Source organism: Lithobates pipiens, unplaced genomic scaffold (genome assembly GCF_037356315.1).
Source record: "Lithobates pipiens isolate NorthernLeopardFrog02 unplaced genomic scaffold, aLitPip1_a1.2 Scaffold_23, whole genome shotgun sequence".
NCBI classification, from domain to species: Eukaryota; Metazoa; Chordata; class Amphibia; order Anura; family Ranidae; genus Lithobates; species Lithobates pipiens.
The window spans coordinates 124,797,662-124,822,854 of record NW_027507785.1 but is presented as its reverse complement, the minus strand read 5'-3'; the positions used below and the strand labels follow the sequence as shown (position 1 = coordinate 124,822,854).

Here is a 25,193-nt window from a genome sequence, read left to right as displayed (position 1 = left end):
CGATCGTTCCTCACACAAGGTAGATTGCCATTCTGATAGGGAAGGACACAGAGATTTTCTGTGTTCACCCAATCAGTTAATCCCACACAAAGTAACCCTTTGACCCTTTGATCACCCCTAGTATTAAACCCTTCCCTGACAGTGTCATTAGTACAGTAACAGTGCATATTTTTAGCACTGATCACTGTGATAATTGTCACTGGTTCCCAAAAAAGTATCAAAAGTGTCAGGTGTCTGATTTGTCCACCGCAATGTCGCAGTCCCGCTAAAAATCACTGATTGCCGCCATTACTAGTAAAAAAATGCCATAAAAATATCCCATAGTTTGTAGACGCGATAACTTTTGTGTTAACCAATCAATATACACGTATTGGTATTTTTTACCAAAAATATGTAGCAGAATACATATTGGCCTAAATTGATGAAGAAATTTGATTTTGAAAAATTTTATTGGGTGTGTTTTATAGCAGAAAGTAAAAAAAATATTTTTTTAATTGTTGCTCTTTTTTTGTTTATAGTCCAAAAAATAAAATCTGCAGAGGTGATCAAATACCACCAAAAGAAAGCTCTATTTGTGGGGAAAAAAGGGACATCAATTTTATTTGGGACACACGACTGCGCAATTATCAGTTAAAATAATGCAGTGCCATATAACAAAAAATGGCCTAGTCATTAAAGTGGAGTTCTAACCAAAAATGGAACTTCCGCTTTAAGCACTCCTCGCCCCCTTTTTTTTGGGGGGGAGTGGGGGCTTTGTTAGGAGGGGGACTTCCTGTCCCACTTCCTCCTTCCATCCATGGATCACCAAGGCGACTTCTCCTTTCGCCTTAGGCAGCCCCTCCCTCTAGGCGATCTCCTGGAACATGACAGGAGATCGCCTGTACACTCTGGGAGCGCAGCGTGACTCGCGCATGTGCCGTGCGTGTCCGGCCATGAAGCCGAAAGCTGTCACAGCCGGGTGCCCAGAGTGACAATGGAGGCGCCGGTGGAGACGAGGGGGAGAGGAGCGGCGCTCCGTTCGGCCGCATCGCTGAACCGTGGAACAGTAAGTGCCTGTTTATTAAAAGTCAGCAACTACACTTTTTGTTGTGCTGCTGACTTTTGTTAAACAGAAAAAGCCTGGAACTCCCCTTTAAAGTGTTACTAAACCCAGAACCTGCATTTGCTATATCTGGTCACCCACAGTACACAAAACATGGAAATGCAAATCAGTGTCTAGTTAAAGCTTGTAGGAAGAGTTTTTATTTTCCTCTGACTGTCAGGACCCCTGACTCTCTGTCTGGACAGTGCTGATTGGCCCTGTGCTGATCACATGCACCCTCCCAAGAAAAAAAAATCTCTCTAGCAATACACAACAAACTAAGCATGTGCCGAGTGATTCCAAGAATCTGTGCTATCAGGAGATGGATTGGGGAAGTGGAAGAAGGGAAGGATCAAAGAAGACTGGATCAAACAACCTTTTTAAAAAAAAAACAAATGTGGAGGATTAACCCCTTAGGTTCCACAGTGAGTATAACCAGCATGCGTTACTGCATATACAGACTGATTTTACTGTTGTGGGTTTAGTAACACTTTAAGAGGGGCTGACGCGGTTACCATACGATTTTACATGTTGCCCATAGATAAGCTTTACCTAAAAAGTTCCAGTTAAGAAGCTGCCATTATGCCTTCAGCAGTGGTTTATAATCTGTAGCCAGTCTTTGGGTTGCCAAGGCATCAAACATTTCACATGTCAAAGAAATCTATTCAATAATAAATGTCTTCCTACGCTTGTCGAGAATGCTGTAAGAAATCATCAATATATTTGTCTTGTGTATTAAAATGTATTTGTTATTTAAATAGCGTGTCAATAAAAGAGCAATGCATGAGGATGATGCTGCATAAATCAGTTCCCACATGTCATTTCTAATGGGATCTCTATAAATATCACATTCCCTGTACATCAAGCCTGGTGGAAGAGTTAAGGGGTTAAAAGATGCCTTGCTAACTCGCTAGAGAAATAACAAAAAAATGATGAAAGTGGGGGTGGGGAGGGAGTAATGACGTGTAACCCTCTCCTCCCTTCCTAAGTCAGAGACCAAGCATCGGCTGTGCATTGTATAGAGGGGGCTCGGTGTGGTCGCAGCTCTCCCCATCTGGTGCTCTATGCAGTGAGGGATCCTCCTCTGCCCATCACCTCCATTCAGCTCCTCTTTTCTTAGATCGCCCCCCTGTAGCTGTCACCCTGAAGTTTCTGGCCGTCTTACTGGTGGCCGGAATGCTTGCATTCCTAGGTGCCATCATATGCATTATAGCCAGCGTCCACCCCGCCGCCAAGGGACCTGTCCTTGGTGCTGAAAATGAGTCGGCTCCAGCCGTTCCCAATGAGAAGAGCCTGGGAGCTCTCCATGGTGTCAAGACTCTGTACGGATCAAAGGACGCCTTCCTGGAGCTCCCAGGATCCAAGAGCCAGTCTGCCCCCAGCTTCAGTAGACTCATCTGCACCCCCTTAGCCATGGAGTGCCCCTCTGATGTCCAGAGAGACTCCCCCCAACCTGCCGGAGAAGAGCTCCTCACCCTTCAGAACACCGCCGAGCAGCTCCGGCACACCATGCTGCAGCAGAAGAAGCAGATCCTCACCGACCAGGAGGCCATCCGGGAGCTCACCGGCAAGCTGAGCCGCTGTGAGAACGGCCTGGACAAGGGCTACCAGGAGGGGGCCGATGGATGGGGTCCCAAGGAAGGAGCCATGGGGGATCTGCCCCTCGACTCCCCACAGGCGGTGCAGGAATTGGAGGAGGCGGTCAGGACGCTGAAGGATCGCATTGAAAAAATTGAGGTGAGCAGAAAAACGGAGTCTCTACAACTAGTAATGAGCGATGATGTGTGTGGGGTGAGGAATGTTCAGACATGGCATGTCATCATATGGATTACATGGAGAAGAGGGTTTAATGACACCATCCTAAAATGTGTCTTCATAAAAAATCCATGGCAGACTACCTATCCTGGCTGTCTGTCATATAGAGGAGAGAGATGAATGAGTGCTAGTAATGGGTGGAAGCATGGTGTCATAGATTCATCCCCATCATTAATGGTTACACCTGACTCTACTACAACCTGTTTGGTACACAAAGGGAGGTGGTGGGAGCTGTTATAAAGGATCTTCAATTGCAAAATCAAGTAAAAATATGAAACATTTTCATTAAAAATAAAGTATATATTATTAGAACAAAATAAATTGTTCTTAACGATTAAACAGTGCTATAATCATAGCTATCTACCTATCTATCTATCTATCTACCTATCTGTCTGTCTGTCTGTCTATCTATCTATCGATCTATAAATCTTCCATAATTTTCTATCTATCTTAACATCTATCAATCATTTATCATCCAATCAATCAATTTATGTGTCTATGCATTTATATATTTATATTGCACATTTCTATTTTAGTACATGCACATATAACAAAACTAGGGTCATTCTTATCTATCTATCTATCTATCTATCTATCTATCTATCTATCTATCTATCTATCTATCTATCTATCTATCTATCTATCTATCATCCAATCAATTGTTCTATCTATCTATCTATCTATCTATCTATCTATCTATCTATCTATCTATCTATCTATCTATCTATCTATCTATCTATCTATCTATTGATCTATCTATCTATCTATCTATCTATCTATCTATCTATCTATCTATCTATCTATCTATTGATCTATCTATCTATCTATCTATCTATCTATCTATCTATCTATCTATCTATCTATCTATCTATCTATCTATCATCCAATCAATTGTTCTATCTATCTATCTATCTATCTATCTATCTATCTATCTATCTATCTATCTATCTATCATCCAATCAATTATTATATCTATCTATCTATCTATCTATCTATCTATCTATCTATCTATCTATCTATCTATCTATCTATCGATCTATAATTTTATATTGTACATTTCCATTTTATTACATACACATATAACAAGACTTAGGCTCATTTTAATTTCCTAGCAAATGTGTGCTACCCTGACATATACACTATGATTAGTTTCTTCCTTCATATATACAATCCTGTGTTTCGTATACATTTCATGAATTCTGTGCTCCTATGAAATTGTAGTAAAATATTGGAGCTGAATGAATGACAGCAGGTTAGTGTGGCAGCAGATCCATTCACTCTCATGGTTCATTATCAGAGATGGAATTGTTTCCTCTGTCTGTCTGTGTCTTTTGGTGTAATAGACCTAAACTGAAACCAACGAACCCTGTATCTGATATTACTCGATAGAAGTCATTTAGTCACTTTAGCTGGAAGTATAAAGACATTTTACATTAAGGGGGGGGGGGGGGGGGGGCGGATTTATTTGCATAGACAGTGTAATGAGCATCCCCTATACAAGCGGAATAAACCAAGTCTGTCCCAATGAACAGGCAGACACAAAGCAAAAAATGCACATTCATTTGTCTCTAGCCTGGCTATAAACTCCTAATATAATATACCTGTATTTGCAGAAGTTGAAAAAATATAGTGATATAAAGTAACTGCGACTTGTATATGACAGAAATTTACATAATTTAACTAGAGATATGAAAACTGGTGATTCTAATCCAATTTCTGTGCAGTCTTATATTTTCAGGGAGTTATGAATTAGACAAATATGTCCAAGTCCATATTTTTCATTGATTCATAAATTTACATCTTGCTTAAATATGCACATGAAGATTTGTCCAATGTGCAGAGCATCATGCGATTCATAAATTGTGATTGCCTGGATTCATCCACAGGTTGGAGAAATCTGAATGCGTTTAGTGAAGCAAATTGATAATTCACAATCATTGAAGAAGATGAGATTTGCCAGATTTGCCTAAGTGATGCATTTTCTGTTCGCTAACTATAGCCCGAGAGGCGATTATTTCAGACTCACAAATCAATCCTAATGTCAGTATTGGCGGCATATTAAGTAGTATCGCACAAAGACCAGATTGAACATTGTGCATGTTTCAGGTATGCTTTAAGTAAGACGATGGTAATAGTACAAATTTATTTTCTTATTATTTTAAGCCTTTTAATTTAAAACATATTGAAAAAAATGCATCTGATACAGCTGAGTTTGTTAGGTTGCGCTAGTTATAAGCAGACATCTATTTAACAAGAAAAAGGTGATAATTCATACTGTTCCAAAAAATGATTCCTAAATCTCTTTAGTTTGGTAAAATAGGAAATAGCTTCTGCTTGCTTGTGATGCCTTAGGGTATCTCAGCTATTGTTAAATATCATTTATAGCTAAAGAATTTCTACTTGGTTAATAACTGTGTCTCTTATCATCACTGTCTGATAAACATCTGTAAATTATGCATTTATCAATAATTAATTCCACATCCCATTTCTGGCCCCCCTCCAGCAAGCTCACTATGCCATCTCATTAACACATCTCCTCAATCCTGATTCTCCTGTGGGTAGACTTCCTGTTTCTCAGGGACACAGTTCTCTTTCCATTACAACCTGGAGAATCGATTGAGTAAAATGATGCTGAGTACTGTCTTTCTAATAGGCAGTCACCCCCTGCTAAGGAACTGGCAGAGGCTTGAAGAGCACCATATTGAATAATATATACATAGATCCGAGGGGAAAAATGAGTTTGTGGTATAAAAAAATATACATTTGTTTTTTGTTTCCATATATTGGACTAATTATATGCAGTACAGACTTTAATCACCGTCTAAGTAATACATCAAGATTTCAGCTGTTTAGACATGTCAAAGCAATGAAAGAAGATGGCTGATTACCTGTTATGGGTTCATGTACTTTGCCTATAGCTTTTTGCATTTTTAATTAAACCTAATAATGTTGACATCTTGCTTCCCTTAAGCCCCATACACACTATCATATTTCTGTTGAGTTTTTCCTTCAGATTTACCAAAACCATGTAGTAGAAGGGCCTGCCTGATTGCATACACATTGAAACTCCTAAGGTTTGACCTCATATTATATGGTTTTGGTAAATCTGAAGGAGAAATTCAGCAGAAAATCTGATAGTGTGTATGGGGCTTTAGAGTTGATTTCAGCTGGACTGGAAGTAAAAATCCCACTAGCAAAGCTTTATATATAATGCCATGTGTAGCCTGAGCCTTAAAGTATATATGTAGATAAATACCTTTCTAGGTGTTTGTTTGGAACAGGCCTTTGGCAGACTGCAAGTTACTTTGGACAGTTTGAAATGAGAGGAAATGTAGTCTGTCCCTACTGACCAAGAGGGATGCACTGAGTCCCCCCTTATTAATATATGAAATAAAAGTCCAGGTTTTACCTCTTTATCCCTTTGTTGGGACAGGAAGTGTCTACAACTGATTAAAGTGGAACTTCAGTCATTTTTTCATCTTTGCATCTATTCATCATCTGCCCTTGTTGTTTTAACTTTGGATAGTAAAACATTTTTTTCTGCCAGTAAATATCTTATACAGCCCACTTCATTTTTCTTGTCTGGTAAAAAGCCTAGATTTATGACACCATGCACAGCTCTCTCTCCCTCTCCTGAGAGTTTGCCAGGAAAGGAGAGGGGGGTGAGTCATAAGAGGGCCAATGAGAGCTGCAGAGTTGGAGGTGTGTCTATGTAAATCCAGGAAGTAAACAGGCAGCAGCTTCAGCTGCCCACGGTTAAAATGGTTGCAGAAAGACTTGGTGGAGGGAGATTTCTGCAGAATATTTGGCAAGTACAGAATCATAGTATATATAAAATAATATGCAAAGTGGTGGGAGGGAAGCTTCAGAATGGCAAAGATGTTTTTATTACAAATTATGTGAGCAGACTGCAGTTCCGCTTTAAAGAGCCTGATGTGTGTGTGATAACGCTGGACTGATAAAAGTGAGAGTTGGTTCTGATGGATCTACTGTAAAAAGATTTTTCCTTCAAAGAAGCAGATCCTTGATCTATATGAGTGCATGAGTGGACTCTGTTCTGGACTGAGGCTTTTACCTCTTTAAAAGCAACAAGTTCTTGCCAGATGGAAAAGTCTTGGACGTGTTCTGAGGACTGCCTGGTATATGGGATCATCTCACTTGACTGACTTTTTGAAACATTTAATGGTTAAGAACATCAAATACAGTCAACTGATTTCAGGGGGAAAAAAAGTGCCTCCCTTTGTCAGGGCTTGAGCAGTCAGTGTTAATAAAATGAAGACAGAATGCACTGGGAACTGTGTTAAGACTTGATGAAGACTAACATATCCTTATGGTACTAAAGACAGCTGGTGAGATGGACTAGGGACTATGGATTATGGGATGTATTGTGTGCATAGAGCAGTGCACTTGACCACAACTAACAAGCACTGCTTCATCCAACGAAATGGAAATAAGGGCGTAAAGGAAAGGTTTAGAAGCTCACAAAGGACATACAAGTAGGGAGAAAAGAAGTGTAAAAACTGATTTCATGAAAAATAGCTTACAGTGCCATTAAGTAGTGGATGTGTATAGAGAATAGAGATATTGTTTAGTGTCACTTTACGCTAAAATTCTCATTTGCAGTGCAGCAAATGTGTATGGAGAGGGGTCAAGAGCAGTGGATCAATACCAATTCACTTACGGAAGCAAAACTTCCTATTTAAAAAAGTCATTGTCTAAAACAGGTTAATGATAGCAAATATAGCATTGAATTTACAGTAAATATCTAAAATGTTGCTGATAACTTTGCTATTAAAGTATGGGAAATCAAGATATTTACAGATGGCAGCAAATGTGGCTCAGTTGGGTAAATGTATCAATCACTGCAGATAAAGTAGTGCGTAATTAACCACTTGCTTACTGGGCACTTAAAGAGGAAGTAAACCCTGATGAGTTTACTTCCTCTTTCATTCCCTGCAAAGGCAAAGCATAATGGACTACTATGGATCGCATAGTAGCCCATTATGTGTCACTTACCTGACACAGGAGCCAGCGAGGTCGCGCTGTCCCCTGTAGTCCGCCGCATCCATCTTGCTTGTGGCTTCTCGCAGCTCCGCCGCTGTAATTTGGCGAAGCCGCGATGACGTCACTCCCGCGCATGCGCACGGGAGTCGACAAATGCGGCAGCTCCATTTTTGGAACTGCCGCGTTCAGTGCACCTGCGCGCCACTGTCTACGGCGCATGCGCCGTAGACAGCGGTGCCCGTTTTCGGGCAAATATCTCCTAAACCATATAGGTTTAGGAGATATTGCTTAGACCTACAGGTAAGCCTTAATCTAGGCTTACCTGTAGGTCAAAGTGGTTTGTAAGGGTTTACAACCACTTTAAACCCCCCTCAGTCCCAGACCAATTTTCAGCTTTCAGCGCTGATGCATTTTGAATGACAATTGCACGGCCATACAACACTGTACCCAAATGAAATTTTTATCATTTTTTTCCCACAAATAGAGCTTTCTTTTGTTGGTATTTAGTTACAGCTCGGAGTTTTATTTTTTGCTAAATAAACAAAAAAAGATGCAAAAAAAAAAAAAATCATGTTTTAATAGTTTGTTATAAAATTTTGCAAACGGGTCATTTTTCTCCTTCATTGAAGTGCGCTGATTAGGCGGCACTGATAGGCTGCATTGGTGGGCACTGATGGGCTGCATTGGTGGGCACTGATAGGCTGCATTGGTGGGCATTGATAGGCTGCACTGGTGGGCACTGATAGGCATAGTTAAGGCGGCACTAATAGGCACAGATAAGGCGGCACCGATGGGCACAGATATGGCGGCACTGATGGGCAAAGATGGGCACAGATAAGATGGCACGGATGGGTGGCACGGATGGGTGGCACGGATGGGTGGCACGGATGGGCACTGATAGGTACCACTGATAGATGGGACTGATGGGCACTGATAGGTGGCACTGATAGGTGGCACTGCTGGGCACTGATGGGCGGCACTGCTGGGCACTGATGGGCGGCACTGGGGTGCAGCACCTTTGAGGCAGATTGTGGGCACTGTGGGTGGCACTGTGGGTGGCACTGCTGGGTGGCACTGTGGGCACTGCTGGGTGGCACTATGGGCACTGCTGGGTGGCACTGGCAGGGGGCACTTACTTTTTATTAGGGTGGCACTGCAGGGGGCAGGTGGGCACTGGCAGGGGGCAGAATACTAGCCGATTACCGTCTCCGTTATGTCACCTGATCAGCTGTCATTGGCTGACAGCTGATCACGTGATAAAGGGTCAGGATCGACCCCTTGCACGGATCGGTGATCAGGCGAGTCTCATGGACTCGCCGATCACAGAGCGCGCCGTGCGCGCCCCTCAGGGCGCGCGCAGGCCGCTCGTACATGGGACGACGTCAATAGACGTAGTCCCGGAAAAGGAGATCCGCGCTGTAGCCGTCAATTGACTATAGCGCGGATCTCAAGTGGTTAACAAATCATTTATTTGGCACTTTAACAGTAAACCCTATAACATGAAGAGCTGCTGTGTTAAAGTGAAATAAGAGCATAAAACATAAAGATTTCACTGATTTCTTCTTTCCTAGTACTATCATTATGGATAGGAGAATGGAGGCATGTAACCCCTATCAGTTGTTTGTTTTCCTTTTTGCCATCTCTGTCCCATTAGGGAGATTTCCATTTAGTTCCTGTCCCATAGCCAAAGCAGGAAGTGAAAAGAAATCCCTCCAAAGTCCCGCACTGGTATTCCCATTGAAAAATGTTACTGTTCTAGTTACAACCAGGGGCAGATTGACCATTCAGGCACTCGGGCACTGTCCGAAGGCCCCATGCCACTAAGGGGCCCCATCAGGGTTGCCAGCCTCAATAAAACCAGGGACAATATGTAAAAATCTGTGTTTTTAAAAAAAATCCCAAGATTATAGCTGCCCCGTCTCTCCAGTACCTTTTCAGTGTGTGTATGTGTATTCTGCCTGTGTATACTGTGTGTGTATATTGTGTGTCTGTGTGTGTATACTGTATGTTTGTGTGCGTGTGTGTGTATACTGTATGGCCCAATAATCTCCTATTACCTGGGGACCCCATAATCTCCTATTGCCTGGGGGGGCCCCTAATCTCCTATTGCCCGGGGGCCCCATGCGTTGTCAGTCCGGCCCTGGTTACAACTCATAATTTTGGGCTTTTAGTGTTAACAGTAAGCAGGAAAAATAGAGAGGGTGAATCTCCCTAATGGGGACATGTACAGAAATTAAAAACCTGATGTATTCTAATCCCCCTCCATTCTATCTTAAAGTTTTACCTTTTGTTATATTTTAAAGCTTATCACTATAATTTTTTTTAAAAGAATAACTGCACCTTGATCCAGTGACATATCTCATACAACGCTGTAAAGCTGCGAGAAGAGGCCCCATGCAGTCCTATGGATTTCTGTACTCCGAACTCCAGTGGTAAATGAAGCCTTTGTAGAATTGAATGGAGAATGCACAAGGCCCCCTCTCAGGAGATTATATTAGTCAGCTCCGCAGGTGTGTATGTGATATGTCTCTGGATCAGGGGGCAGCTACTCTTTTAAAAATTGATAGTGATCAAGTTTAATCCAACATCTTTTAGTCAAATAAACATCATATGTGTAAAAGAATGACTAACCTGGCATGACTCTTCCTACTCTGAATGTATCTTCAGGCAGATCTGCCATCTGTCTTTACAGATTTTTTGGACCATTACTGTTCTCAAATATCAGACCAAATGCGTGCGAAGACTGCCCCCAAATGTTACTCTTCAGAAATCTCTTGGATTTGTTAAATACCCTATAGTATACGATATCCCAGAATTAGAATGCAATCAATAAGATATTGAATTATCAGAATGGTCAAGGCACCTGTTATGCTGGTACCCAATAACAATAAGCAATGAAGCATTGGAGAAGAAATGCTATTTTATGTCACTCTAGCTACAACTAGCATTTTGGTGTTTTTTCTGAGGGTCAGGAAGAAATCTCAGCATAGAATAAAATATGATACCACTGCTCATACATTTTCCTTTAAATAATATACTGTCCCCTTCAGTATCTGGTCTTTAAAGCATTGGCAGTGTATATTTCTAATGAAGATTTCTAAAGATCTTTGCATAGGCTCCATCTACTCAGGCGTTTAGGAAAAAGATTGTACAGGCACTGTGAAAAAAATGTTTGCTATATGTATTATTTGACTCTTACATTATATGGGTATTTGTGTCTTTGTGTATTTTATGCTGGTGCAAAAAAAAAAAAAAGATAAAGTGGTTGTAAAAGCAGAAGGTTTTTTTCACCTTAATGAACTCTTTGCATTAAAGCAGAAGTATAGCCAAAGTTTTTTTGGCTATACTTCTCCTATGGATCACAAGCGTATAGTTCTGCACTCCTGTGACCAGCTTTCAGCCAATAGCAGCATGAAGCCTGCTGTCGGCTGATGTCAAAAACCCGGTCCAAGCTCTGAAAAGAACCCGACCATATAGCCAGGATCAACCCAAAGAAGGCTGAACTGGCGAGCCACTGAGAGCCTGAGCCAGCCACTCCTGCCCCTCCCCTGCCCAGCACTCCAGTGAACACTGGAGGGGCATAGCAGAGAGTCAGTGACTGACAGTCAGGGCAGTTTTTAAGCTGGCCATACACTAGTAGAATTTTGTTTGAAATTTCTTAATTTAAGGAATAATTGTTTGATCTTCTAATGGTTAGTAGGGTAAAATCAACTTTAGTTTTGGACAGCAGTTTGGACTAAATTTGAAGGAGCAGGGTGGAAAACTTTTCTTGAGTAAACAAATTTCTAATAGTGAATGTGATTTTGGTTCAGGAAAATTCATTAACTCCAAAATTGAATGTTAAATGCACATTTTCAAAAGACATTGGTCGTGTCATAGAATATACTGATGAAAGTTTTCAGACAAATGTTCATATGAACGTTATTGTGAAAATCTACTAGAGTACCTGTGTAGGATGTTAGTATAAAAGCCCCTTTTTTCTCATTATTAAAACACCTCAAGAGGGTTCTGTAATGTACCAGGTTCTGCACCCAAATATGCAAGGAAATGCATTTTGTGGTACATTGTATTCTAATAGGCCTCAGTGGTTTCTCTGCATTCATTTAGTGAGCCATTATCGTTTTATCAATTTCCACAGAGCTATTTTGAATTTCCAGAAAATGTTAGTCTTTTAAGCCTCCAAAACATTCATAAACAATAGCCTACATTTCAGCACTCAGTCTCCTCTATCTATTTGATTTATAAAATGGGCAGTCTCATTGTTTAGATACTTTCATTAGTTATATATCCAATAAATAAAACTAAAACTGAAAATTATTTTTTTACTTTAGCAACCACATGACTAATTGCATTGCTACAAATCACTGTGGCTTTGGAAGCCCTTGCATATTTTAGATTGAAAATCTGAGCAGCTTATTAAAAAGTCGGAAAAAACGATTGCAACAGGTTTGTTTCCATGGTGATTGTCAAGAAGAAAGGCAGAAAAAATAATTCTATAGTGTGATCTGTTGATGACACTGATAAGAAACCTGTCCATCTATAGCAGCCTTAAACTGGACCTGTCATTAAAATTAAACTTCAAATATACAAAAAAAAAACACATATCGGTATAAGCAAATCACAATATTAATTGGAGAAAAAAATACTTCAATAAAAACCTACACTTCTAATCATGAATGTGAACACCGCTCTAGGTCAGTCTCCCATCTCCGCCTCCAATAACACACCATCCAGATGTGCTGGCCCCATCCATAACGTTTTTTAATAGGCCAAAGATGTCTGGTTGTCCGCACATCCAGTAAAATCAACTTTATTTCAGCAAATCCATAAAAAATGTTACAAAACACAAATAGAGGGGAACAGCATCACCAGATAACGTGTTTCATGCTCACTTAGCACTTTATCATAGTTCAGGGCAGTTGAAATATAAGTGATTTTACTGGTGGCCAACCCGACTTCTTGTACACTTCTAAAGAGTATTGCCTGGACTGGTTGTCTATTCTTTGCTCATTGGCTGACCCTGTTGGCCATGACCTGCTCGATATTCTGCAACTGAAAAATTGAAAGAGCCGTGCAGAAATTTGCTGGCCGAATAGAGCCCATATCCAATCAGATGCAGGCATTGTTTGAATATTTTGACAGTTGGCGGGCTGTCTGTTAAAATACTATAGCAGCAGTGGGAAATTAATCCATCTGGGCTATGTAGCATGAATTGAGGAATCTATTAAAAGAACATGTTAGCAATCTATATGTGTATGGCCAGCAGGAATGTTTCTACGGGGGGGGCTTCAGCCCCAAGGTAAGTTTGAAAAGCCCTCCCACATATTAAATTAACAAAAAAATCCCTCCCCTTGCTGGCTCAGAGCGCACGCATGTGCTCTAAGCCAGCGATCTGCTAGAGAAGCCTGTGATTGGATCCTGTGATGCCCCCTTCCGAGATCAGGAGGGGGGTGGGAAGATTAGCGATCAGCGCTGGGGCATTAGCAATGCCCATCAATGCAGCCTCACCAGTGCCCATCAATGCAGCCTAACTAGTGCCCACCAATGCAGCCTCATCATCAGGCATCAATGCAGCCTGATCAGTGCCCATCCCATCACCAGCTTAGCCTTACCTGTTCCCATGCAGCCTGATCAGTGGCCATCAAATCACCAGCTCACCCTTACCTGTGCCTATGCAGCCTAATCAATGCCTATCCCATCACTAGCTCAGCCTTACCTGTGCCCATGCAGCCTGATCAGACAGCAGTGCCATCAGGAGAGGAGAGCCACCGGTTTACACAGAGCAGGAATCTCCCACTCACCCAGTGTGGCCCGCCTCCTGACCAGCGGCTCCTATGATGGATGTCACACGTCCCGGCATTGGACCAGTGTGATGTTCATCATAAGAGCCAGTTCAGGAGGTAGAAGTTTGCATGTCACTCAGCCACGCCGGGTAAGCAGTAGATGGAGATCCCCGCTCTGTCTGGGGCCACTCGCCTACCCCCTTCCATTCAGACTGTCAGCTCGCCCGGCATGCACCCGCCCTGAATCAGCCCAAAAGTGGCCCCAGGGCAGGCATCCAATAGCCCCGAGTTGCCAGCCAGCCCCAGGCCTTGGGACTCCCCTCTGTTCAGGCAAACAGGATAACCAAGGCACAACTGTTTTAGCTGCTTCCTTGTGCATGTACCACTACAAAATAAGCATAAAAACAATGTGAAACATTAACTTTTGTTGATGGGAACATTGACCTTGAGTCAATCTGTAATATATATATATATATATATATATATATATATATATATATATATATATATGTATGTATATATATATATTATATATGTAGCACTGACCCTTGAAGGAGCTGCTGGTTTTATTTGGGCTTACTGTTACCTCACCTGCTTGCTGCTTCTCCGTCTTGGGGTTCCCGTGGTAGATGACCCAAAGAATGTTGAAACTCACACTGAATCCTCTTTAGGGTTATTTATTTAGAACAAAACAAAGTCTCTCAATAGAAGGTAGAGGGTTAGGAGTGAGTTCAGGCACTTAGATTGCAAGATGGACATCTTAAGAGAAAATCCAGAGAATAAAAACTGTTTCACAACTGGATTTAACAACCCCCGGATAGACCTCTCTCACTAGGCCTAGCAGCCGGTGGGGTGCTCTACAAAGTCTCTCCCACAGACTTGTGAGATACACTTGAGTGTTACTGAGGGATGTGGTTAAATTTAAAGAACTGACATATGGTACTAGTTTCTCTCAACCGATCCGGCGATACCATATGAGTGTTGATCTAGGTTGCGTCCTTCAACTAAGCCTCCAGTCTCCTTCAGAGAAACCAGCCTTGCGCATGGTCTTCTCCTGAAAGAGTCCTCCCCTGGGGTTCTTCAGTTGCTGGACCTCTCCCTTCAGATGAGACGGCACCAGACCATCCTTGGATCAGTAGGCCCAGAAATTCAGAGACTCAGGATGCATAGTTCCGCACCCCAGGCCAGGAGGGCCATGGGGCTGGGTCAGGAGGACCACCAGAACCAAACATACAGAAAATAATCCCCCGCCAACATGGTTTCGGTACCTTAAATACCACCCCCCAGAAGGCAGGAAAACACTCCCACTGGGCTGGTTCCGAGAGATATGCGGCATTCAATGCACCCAGCTAGACTGCATTTCTACTCTTGCCGGCAGTGACAGCGACACCTGCGGTCAAGGAGAACCCAGCGCAACCCAGCTGGACTGGTACTGAAGCCAGAAATTTTGAGAAATAGTCCCGAAGCCCAACCGTGGCTTCAGGCAACTTAACTTTTCAAAAACAATAGCGCCTGCTTGTCAGGAGCCAGTGCTATATATATATATATATATATATATATATATATATATATATATATATATATATATAGTATCTCACAAAAGTGAGTACACCCCTCACATTTTTGTAAATATTTTATTATATTTTTTCATGTGACAACATTGAAGAAATTACACTTTGCTACAATGTAAAGTAGTGAGTGCACAGCTTGTATAACAGTGTCCCCTCAAAATAACTCTTCACACAGCCATTAATATCTAAACCGCTGGCAACAAAAGTGAGTACACCCCTAAGTGAAAATGTCCAAATTGGGCCCAAAGTTTCAATATTTTGTGTAGCCGCCATTAACCCTCTTGGGCATGGAGTTCACCACAGCTTCACATGTTGCCACTGGAGTCCTCGTCCTCTTCCACTCTTCCATGAAGACATCATGGAGCTGGTGGATGTTAGAGCCCTTACGCTCTTCCACCTTTTGTTTCAGTATGCCCTACAGGCACTCAATAGGGTTTAGGTCTGGAGACATGCTTGGCCAGTCTATCACCTTTACCCTCAGCTTCTTTAGCAAGGCAGTGGTCATCTTGGAGGTGTGTTTGGGGTCATTATTATGTTGGAATACTGTCCTGCGGCCCAGTCTCCAAAGGGAGAGGATCATGCTCTGCTTCAGTATGTCACAGTACATGTTGGCATTCATGGTTCCCTAAATGAACTGTAGCTGGCAGCACCGGGGAGCATGACACTCCCACCACCATTCTTGACTGTAGGCAAGACACATTTGTCTTTGTACGCCTCACCTGATTGCCACCACACACGCTTGACACCATCTTACCCAAATAAGTTTATCATGGTCTCATCAGACCACAGGACATGGTTTCGGTAATCCATGTCCTTAGTCTGCTTGTCCTCAGCAAACTGGTTGCGAGCTTTCTTGTGCATCATCTTTAGAAGAGGCTTCCTTCTGGCATGACAACCATGCAGACCAATTTGATACAGTGTGTGGCATATGATCTGAGCACTGGCAGGCTGACCAACCCCTGCAGCAATGCTGGCAGCACTCATTTTCTCAAAGACAATTTCTGGATATGACGCTGAGCACGTGCACTCAACTTCTTTGGTTGACCATGGCGAGGCCTCTCCTGAGTGGAACCTGTCCTGTGCTGTATGGTCTTGGCCACTGTGCTGCAGCTCAGTTTCAGGGTCTTGGAAATCTTCTTATAACCTAGGCCATCTTTATGTAGAGCAACAATTCTTTTTTTCAGATCCTCAGAGAGTTCTTTGCCATGAGGTACCATGTTGAACTTCCAGTGACCAGTATGAGAGAGTGAGAGCAATAACACCAAATTTAACACACCTGCTCCCCATTCACACCTGAGACCTTGTAACATTAATGAGTCACATGACATCAGGGAGCGAAAATGGCTAACTGAGCCTTATTTGTACATTTTCACTTAGGGGTGTACTCACTTTAGTTTCCAGCGGTTTAGACATTAATGGCTGTGTGTTGAGTTATTTTGAGGGGACAGACAATTTATACTGTTATGCAAGCTGTACACTCACTACATTGCAGCAAAGTATAATTTCTTCAGTGTTGTCACATTAAAAGATATAATAACATATTTACAAAACTGTAAGGAGTGTACTCACTTTTGTGAGATACTGTATATATACAGTTGTGTTCATACGTTTACATACCGTGGCAGAATTTATGATTTCTTGGCCATTTTTCAGAGAATATGAGTGATAACCCAAAAACTTTTCTTTCATTCATGATTAGTGTTTGTCTGAAGCCATTTATTATCAATCAACTGTGTTTACTCTTTTTAAGTCATAATGACAACAGAAACTACCCAAATGACCCCGTTCAAAAGTTTATATATATCCTTGTGATTTTGGCCTGATAACATGCACACAAGTTAACACAAAGGGGTTTGAATGGCTATTAAAGGTAACCATCCTCACCTGTGATCTGTTTGCTTGTAATTAGTGCATGTGTATAAAAGGTCAGTGAGTTTTTGAACTCCTGACAAACCCTTGCATCTTTCATCCAGTGCTGCACTGATGTTTCTGGTTTCTGAGTCATGGGGAAAGCAAAAGAATTGTCAAAGGATCTGCATGAAAAGGTAGTTGAACTGTATAAAACAGGAAAGGGATAGAAAAAGATATCCAAGGAATTAATCAGCAGTGTTCAAACTCTAATCAAGAAGCGGAAAATGAGGGGTTCTGTTGAAACCAAACCACAGTCAGGTAGACCAACTAAACTTTCAGCCACAACTGCCAGGAAAATTGTTCGGGAGGAAAAGAAAAACACCCAAATAACTTCAGGTGAAATACAGGACTCACTGAAAATGTATTCTCTGAAAAATGCTGAAACACCTCTGCTATTTCTCACAGCCACCAATCAGATGTGGAATGAGAGGACAAATTTAACAGCCCAAGCCTTCCATTGCTCTCATATTGACCCTGAGTGTGCTGTGGATGGTTTATAGGTCCATCAGGACCTCAGGTTAACCACTTTCCTAGCAGGCAAATTCTGATATTCCTCCTCTACATGTAAAAATCTGCATTTTTTGGGCAAAAAATTTACTTAGAACCCCAAAAATAATTTGTTAAGCAGACACCCTAGAGAATTAAATGGTGGGTATTGCAATTTCTTATGTTTTCAAACACATTTTATTTTTAAATTATACACTTTAATACATTTTAATGCACAAAACACAGTATAATACCCAATTGTTTGGTAAAATATAAAATATGATGTTATGTTACGCCGAGTGAATAGCTAACTAAACTGTCCCACTTTATAATTGAGCCCGCTTGTGGAATGACGACAGACTATGGTACTTGACAATTTCCATAGTTGATGCTTTAAAAGCCTTTATAGGTTACCAGTTTAGAGTTACATAAGAGATCTGATGCTAGAACTATTGATCTGGCTATATTGTTTGCAGCGATACCTCACACGGGTGGTACGAACCCCATTTACATATGTGTGCGTGACCTATGCATGAGTTTCGCCTTTCCACGCTAGCATGGGAAGACAGGCACTTTACATTTTCTTTTTATTATTATTATTTTTAATTTTTAGATTTTTAGACTGTCTCTTTATTTTTTTTTTCACTTTTTTTGCTATCACACAGGATGAACAATATCCCTTGTGATAGCATGGGCAGTGCCAGGTTCTCTTTACTGAGACATCTGGGATCTATTAGACCCCAGAACTCTCTTCTGCCCTTAAAAAACATCTGAATAAACTAAGGCTTGTCTATGGGCAGGAAGTGGTTAAAGTTTATGTTAACCTGAAAATCTATTTTTCATGCCTCATTGCATATAGTTTCTGCCACAGATCCTGTCCCTAACAGCGCTTGCTTTGCAATTAGCAGCAGCATTGTCAGCCTGGCATGTGCACTTCTGTTGGCCATTGAGCTATCAATCTGATCGCATAGACAGCCCAGCAGCCAACTAAAGGAGTTACTAATGGCTGGCTGACAGTAATGCTGCTGAATGCGTGAAAGTGAGTTAGAGTGGCCATAGACAGTGCCAATTTCTTTCCTGCAACCATTTGCATGATTCCTCCATCAATATAGACAGTGCTGATAGGGGAAGCCCCCGCACGCCCCCGCCGTGAGGAGACAGTGATTAATACTAGGGGCTATAGCAGACGCTAGCTATTATCGCAAGTGAATCCAGCAGGCTTGCTGTACCCAAGTTGATCGATTGATCAACTTGGTTCATTCAGCCTACCCACACATGGTTCAAATTGATTCAAAACGTCTATGGCCAGCCTTATTGTTGGCAGCCCTCCAAGAAATGCTATTACTAACATAATCTCCATTTAAGAAACTTTGCAAAAGATCCACAAAATGATTAATAGCTTAAAAATCTGTATGCAGTGAGACATCAATGCCAAGCATTCTGAAATATATATTTTGGTTTGCATACATATTAATAAGTTGTATTTTTTTACAAATGTGTTTTGGCAGGTTAGAAAAATCTGTATATTCAGCGTGTTGGATGACTTACTAAATCTTGTGTGGATAAAAAAAGAATCAATTAAATTATGGATCCATACAGTGGTAATTGTAGTTTTACAGAATGTACCATTCCAGCTGTTCAGTATGTAATTCTTTTTGTTCCGATTTGTAGCAGGAGCTTGAATCATTTTTCCCACTACACTACCAAAATAATAAGCATGTGCTTAATGTGGTGTTAAACCCAAAAGCAAACATTTTTATATTGCAACCTACCAATTCTTAGATGTGATGGCTGCATTTGTTTTCTTTTTTTTTAGGCTTGCTTTCTGTTTAGTTCCACCTGGTGGTTCTGCCAGTAAGTCTGTTGTTTTTCAACAGAACAAGCTGTCCTGCAGATGTGACAGTTAAAAGGTTGAGACAAACCATTTACCACTAACAGAGGTACTTAAAATGATCAGCTTTTAATTATTAACTGTATGTGAAACTTTTATCCCCAAATGAACAAATTTGTTTTCTAAACCTGCTTAAAAACAGTTAGTTGGCTTCAATTTGTATCTAAATCTGCTAGTCCATCTAATACTACCCTCGCCCAGAATGATAATGTTGCTGTTGCTAATGTCTCTGTTGAACCTTTATCCAGAGTGCTCAGGGCTCTATGTAAACGTCTCAAAGTCAATTGCTTAGAGCTGACCAAGTCCAGTCTCTTAAAGTGGTTGTAAACTCCATTCATGAAATCTGACCTAGGCGCATATATCTGTAGTATTTACTTATCTCTCTCCTAAGCTCTAAGTCCTGTGTCTTTCTGCTGCTCTGTTCCTCTGTCATCAGCATGAAAACTTCTGACAAGTTCTCTGACACATGAGATAAAAGCAGCTGGAAATTTGTGTTAGGGAGGGAGCTAAGAGATAAATAAGCAGAGAGCTTGTCTATTCATAATACAGCTCTGCATATTTCTTTGTTACTCTGCCTATGTGGAGGGGGGGGTGCCTTTCCTCCAATTATCTCTCACACAGTGTATGACCAGACTCATGTTCCGCTGCTGAATGAGTAAACAAAATTTCTAAAGAATGTAGAAAGCTGAAGACAGCAGATGTGCATGTAAAACGTATGTGGGAAGATTTGTTTAATTTCTGTGTATCATCTGAGGCCATTTACTTCACTGAGTATGTGTGAGGGTTTACATCCACTTTGAAGGAGAAGTCCAGCCCAAGCTCATTTGGCTGGACTTCCCCTATGGGTTACAGTAGTGCAATGCGTTTTGCACTCCTGTGACCCATTATCATATTAATAAGCTGTATTTTTTTTTTTTCAAATGTGTTTTGGCAGGTTGGAAAAATCTGTATATTCAGCATGTTGGATGAATTACTAAATCTTGTGTGGAGAAAAAAGAATCAATTATATTATGGATTCATATAGTGGCAATTGTAGTTATACAGAATGAACCATTCCAGTCATTAAGACAGTAAAGTCTGGATCTGCCAGGTGCCTAGACTGATGCCTGTTTCAGCCTCTCTGTGAGCTGCTGAGAGCCTGAGATGGCCGCTACGCGCCCCTCCACACCTCAGCTCTCCAGTGAGTATAAAGGAGCAGAGAGGAGAGCTGCTGATTGACAGTCAGTTACTCTCTGCCCTGGGATCTGTGAGAACCAGTGATGTTCAATCGCTCGGTTCTTAGTGCAGAGGCTCCGGGGGACAGATGCAGAATTGAACCAATGCTGCATCCACCTAGGTAAGTATGAATGGGTGTTTTGCTTGCGTCTATTTAGCAAGGTTACTTTGTATTATAAGCAAGGAAGCTGAGACTTCTGCAGTGTGTAAATGTGCTTTTACTATACAAAGATGCTGTACATACATAACTATTACAATATTAGGAATATAATACAAGACTGATAGATATCTATAACAAGCAAAATGCCTAGAAAATGAACAGCCTATGATCTATAACAGTACAAATATACTGAAGAGTTACTTAACTTCTGTTACTGTATGTTCGTGATCTCCATTGACAACAATTCTCCTTGAGACCAGGCACCTCCTTGTATCATGAGTGGCTTCCGATCTTAAAACATGATGATGTGTGTCCCTAGCTTATGCCTGAATCCCCTTTTATGTGTCAGGCTGTTTACCGTATTTGCCAAACAACAGAAAACATACCTGTTTACTGTAGCTGTAGAAACAATGGACTGTTGAAACTGTCAATTGAATACAACAATGGTATCTATGCACCCATTGTATGCAGCAGCATTTGTTTGAGAAATATTTACTCAAGCCTAAACCTGACAGTAATCTATGAGAAACCACTATTGTAATATTGTACCATGTAATGTTATGTCTGATTAATATAAAAAAATCCTATTTTAACAAATGCAACAAAATGGGCAAAAAAAACCCCCATACACCTCTTTTAACCACTTGCTTACTGGGCACTTAAACCCCCCTCCTAACCAGACCAATTTTCAGCTTTCAGCATTGATGCATTTGAATGACAATTGCGCGGTCATGCTACACTGTACCCAAATCATTTTTTTCCCCACAAATAGAGCTTTCTTTTGGTGGTATTTGCTCACCCCTACAATTTTTATTTTTTGTTAAAATGTAAAAAGACAGAATTTAAAAAATATATATATTTTTTTAAATTTAGTTATAAAATTTAAAAAAAGGCAATTTTTGTCTGTCATTGATGTACGCTGATGAAGCGGCAGTGATGGGCACCTATAGGTGGCAGTGATGGGCACTGATGGTTGGCACTTGTGGGCACTGGGGGCACTGTCAGGTGGCATAAATGAGGCATAATTGCCTCTTCCTCTTTTCCTCTTGTCCCTTTCAGGTGAGCCGGTGATTGGCTTTTTTTTTCTCCTCAGCTGTCAGCGTGAGGAGAGAAAAAAAACGATCACCGAGCTTTTGTTTTGATCATGTGATCAGCTGTCATTGGCTGACAGCTGATCACATGGTAAGGGGCTGGGATCGGCCCCTTACTCGGATCGGTGATCACCCGAGTCTCAGTGACTCGGCGATCACAGCGTGCTCTGCGCGTGCCCTGTAGGGCGCGTGCAGGGATCGTACACAGGGGAGGACTTTATATGACGGCCTCCCAGGAATTCAGAATGACGGCCACAGCGTGGATGTCAAGTGGTTAAGGATAATTTTCCCTAACATTGGGTGCCTTCTTGCCTTCTCTTTTATGTAGTCTACATCACATTCTCCTACAAGACTCTATATGGGCCAATTACCAATCTCTCCTAAGGCAAACACCATTCATTTTTGAATCTGAAAGAAGTATCAGATATCTTGGCTGGGAAGGATTGCTGCCCAGAAAATGACACTGCCTCCTAAGGTGTACCCTCAATCTAAAGCTCTCTTCTGAAAAGTGACTTTGTGTGTTCTATGCATGTCCAGAACGCTGACTGGCCAAATGTATACAGGGCACCTCAGACCATTGTTTTTGGGGTTGTGGAACAATTGGAACTTTAGTACAGATATGGCGAGACTGTCCTAGAATCAAACAATTTTGGACCGGGGTTTACCAACTAGTTTATGCTGCTCTAGTTTCTATTCCCTAAGAATTCATATGAAGCTCTACTGAATCTTAAACCACCTAACTACACTTTTGGCCAATTTAGACTTCTAACTTTTATCGTTACACTGGTGGTCTAGTACCCCGACTGTTATACAGGTTAAACAGAATGTCATGGTCTATACTCAGTGTAAACTTGGCAGCCATTCTCCAATGATAAAGTAAAAAATATAAATAGATTTGGAATCTGTGGATCTTTGTTTCTTGGAGAATTTCAATGACTCTTTGGACATTTTAACAGTCTCTGGAACCAAGAGTGGACTTGCCATCTCACATGGGGACATCTGTGATGGAAAGACTGAATTTTTCATTCCCATTTCCCATCCTTCCCCTCTCACTTTGCATAGTCTCTCTTCCTTTTCATCTTTTTTCCTCAGTCATTCTCTACTGTCCATTTTTTCTCCTCTGTGGTAGAACCCTGATGGTGGTTTTCGCCATTGCAGCTCTAATGTTTCTTCAGCTATGATCCAGGTTAAATGTTAATTGATCCTCAGCATTGATTGGGCAATGTGTGCCCTCCCAATTACTATATGGCTATGCCATGCTGGGAGGCTTGCACACTCACACCATATGCAATACTTCAATGCTCATGTACCTAGATTTTGCTTATGTTTCCTATGCCACAGTGTTTACTCCCATATGTTTGAAGCTTATTTTTGTCTGAACATTTTTTATAAAAATTTCTTTCAGTACAAATGTATTCAAATGTAAAAATACATTTAAAGCTGATTTCACCACTATCAAGAGCTGCAGAGAAAATATTTTAGTGCCATTTCAAGTGAAAAAGTGTTATGTGGAATGAATAGAACTCATCCATATTATTACATGGAGGACAATAGCTATGGTATTGGGATGATCAATGCCGTTTGTGTATTTATTCACTGAGCACAGATCATGTATCAATATTATTAAAAGGCAGTCACGGAAACCCCTCTAGTAACCTAAGGGGCCCTGTGTAAAGGGATTCAGATTTTTCCTATCCCGCCCCCTTTCACCCCTCATCTTTATGGATAATTCCATTCACTTCCTGTCAGGGAGATGGAACAGGAACTGAGAGAAAATCTCTACAAACTGAGTAAAATTCTCTTTTTAGACTGTTGTACCCAGAACAGGAGCCACCATTGTAAAATTATCTTTCTATTCTGTTTGGGGGCAACATTAACATTTTGTTTTGCCGATCATTTTCTATGTGGATAGCCAACAAGAGAAATAGAGCATCTTAATTTCCCCAGTGCGGAGACAGCAAAAAAAAAAAAAACCTTGTACTCTCCTGACTTTGCTGCTGTCATTCTGAAGCCTCATGAAGGTTCAGTGAAAACAGCCTGGTTGTCAGTGTGGCATGACTGACTTTTGTGCAGATGCAATGAAAATAAGATTTTTCATGAAGGCCAAATTAACATGGATTATGGTTAATGAACATCTTTATGCAATCGTAAATGATAAACTTAAATTTCTTGAAAGAATATTGGACCCCTGGATCTATTCAATGGGGGATACATAACACAATTTAACAATGTGCTCCTGGATCGGCCAGACTATACTATTTTCTTACAACTTGCCTACTTTCTCTTTTTCTTTTCTGTTCTTTGGTTACTCATATTCAAGGTTGTATAAATGCAATGCTTAGGAAGGCTAGCCTAGGACCCCAAGGTCTGCATATCACTTCAGGTGGGCCCCTTGGAGGGCCATATCTCATTACAAATGGTGTTCCCCTGGGTTGGACACCTGCATTCATAGTATTACACAAGGGGATACCATAGCTGGCCATATGGTGATATTTTAACCCCCTTGCATTTAGACAATACTACAGTTGATTCCACAATGGGATGGTGCAAATTGGGAACTTCTCCTAGTCCTGGGAATGCTACCATTTTCTTGTTAACCTTATTATTGTGCTGTATCGCCTTTACTTTTATGATTGTTTTGTATTTTTCCGACAAAGCTCTTTACCCAACAATCTAGCATAGTACAGTGTGTGAACTTTTATATTCTTCTTGTTTTTTCAAAATCTACCCAATAAATGATTGGAAAATAAGATTTTTACTTTTGCTTTTGCTGTTAATGATGTGGTGTGGCTACACAGATATTATAACAAGAGCAGAAAGGGAGAGGAAGCATCTCAACCTCTAATGCCCCTTGCTTGTACCAGATGCATTTTGTCTCAACAGGAAGATTTTACCAACAGTCAAAGATTGATCGACAGCTTGGATGTAAAAAAACCCGGAAGCTTCTCGTTTCTAGATCTATATTTCTTTATCGTACATCACAGGACACAGAGCCAGTTATTATAATAATAATTACTTGGGTTATACGCCACCTATAGGTGAATAGACACTGGTAGATAAAACAGGAAGTCCTCTCCTATATAACCCTCCTTCACAGGAAGCACATCAGTTTTTTCAAGAGTGTCTGTAAAGTGGTGGTCACTGATGCATGTGCTCTTGGAGCATACTTGGAGGTCTGGATGGTT

General features: G+C 41.1%; 1 protein-coding gene across 1 annotated transcript in view; it reads left to right on the top strand.

Moving 5' to 3' along the window:
- The first annotated feature begins 2,071 nt into the window (after positions 1-2,071).
- The window catches only part of NPTXR (neuronal pentraxin receptor), a 99,214-nt gene continuing 76,092 nt past the window's right edge, over positions 2,072-25,193 (top strand). Inside the window, exon 1 of the mRNA XM_077452313.1 lies at positions 2,072-2,818. Within this exon, the coding sequence (XP_077308439.1) occupies positions 2,258-2,818 (561 nt within the window). The 5' untranslated portion in view covers positions 2,072-2,257. The remainder of the gene's footprint in view (positions 2,819-25,193) is intronic.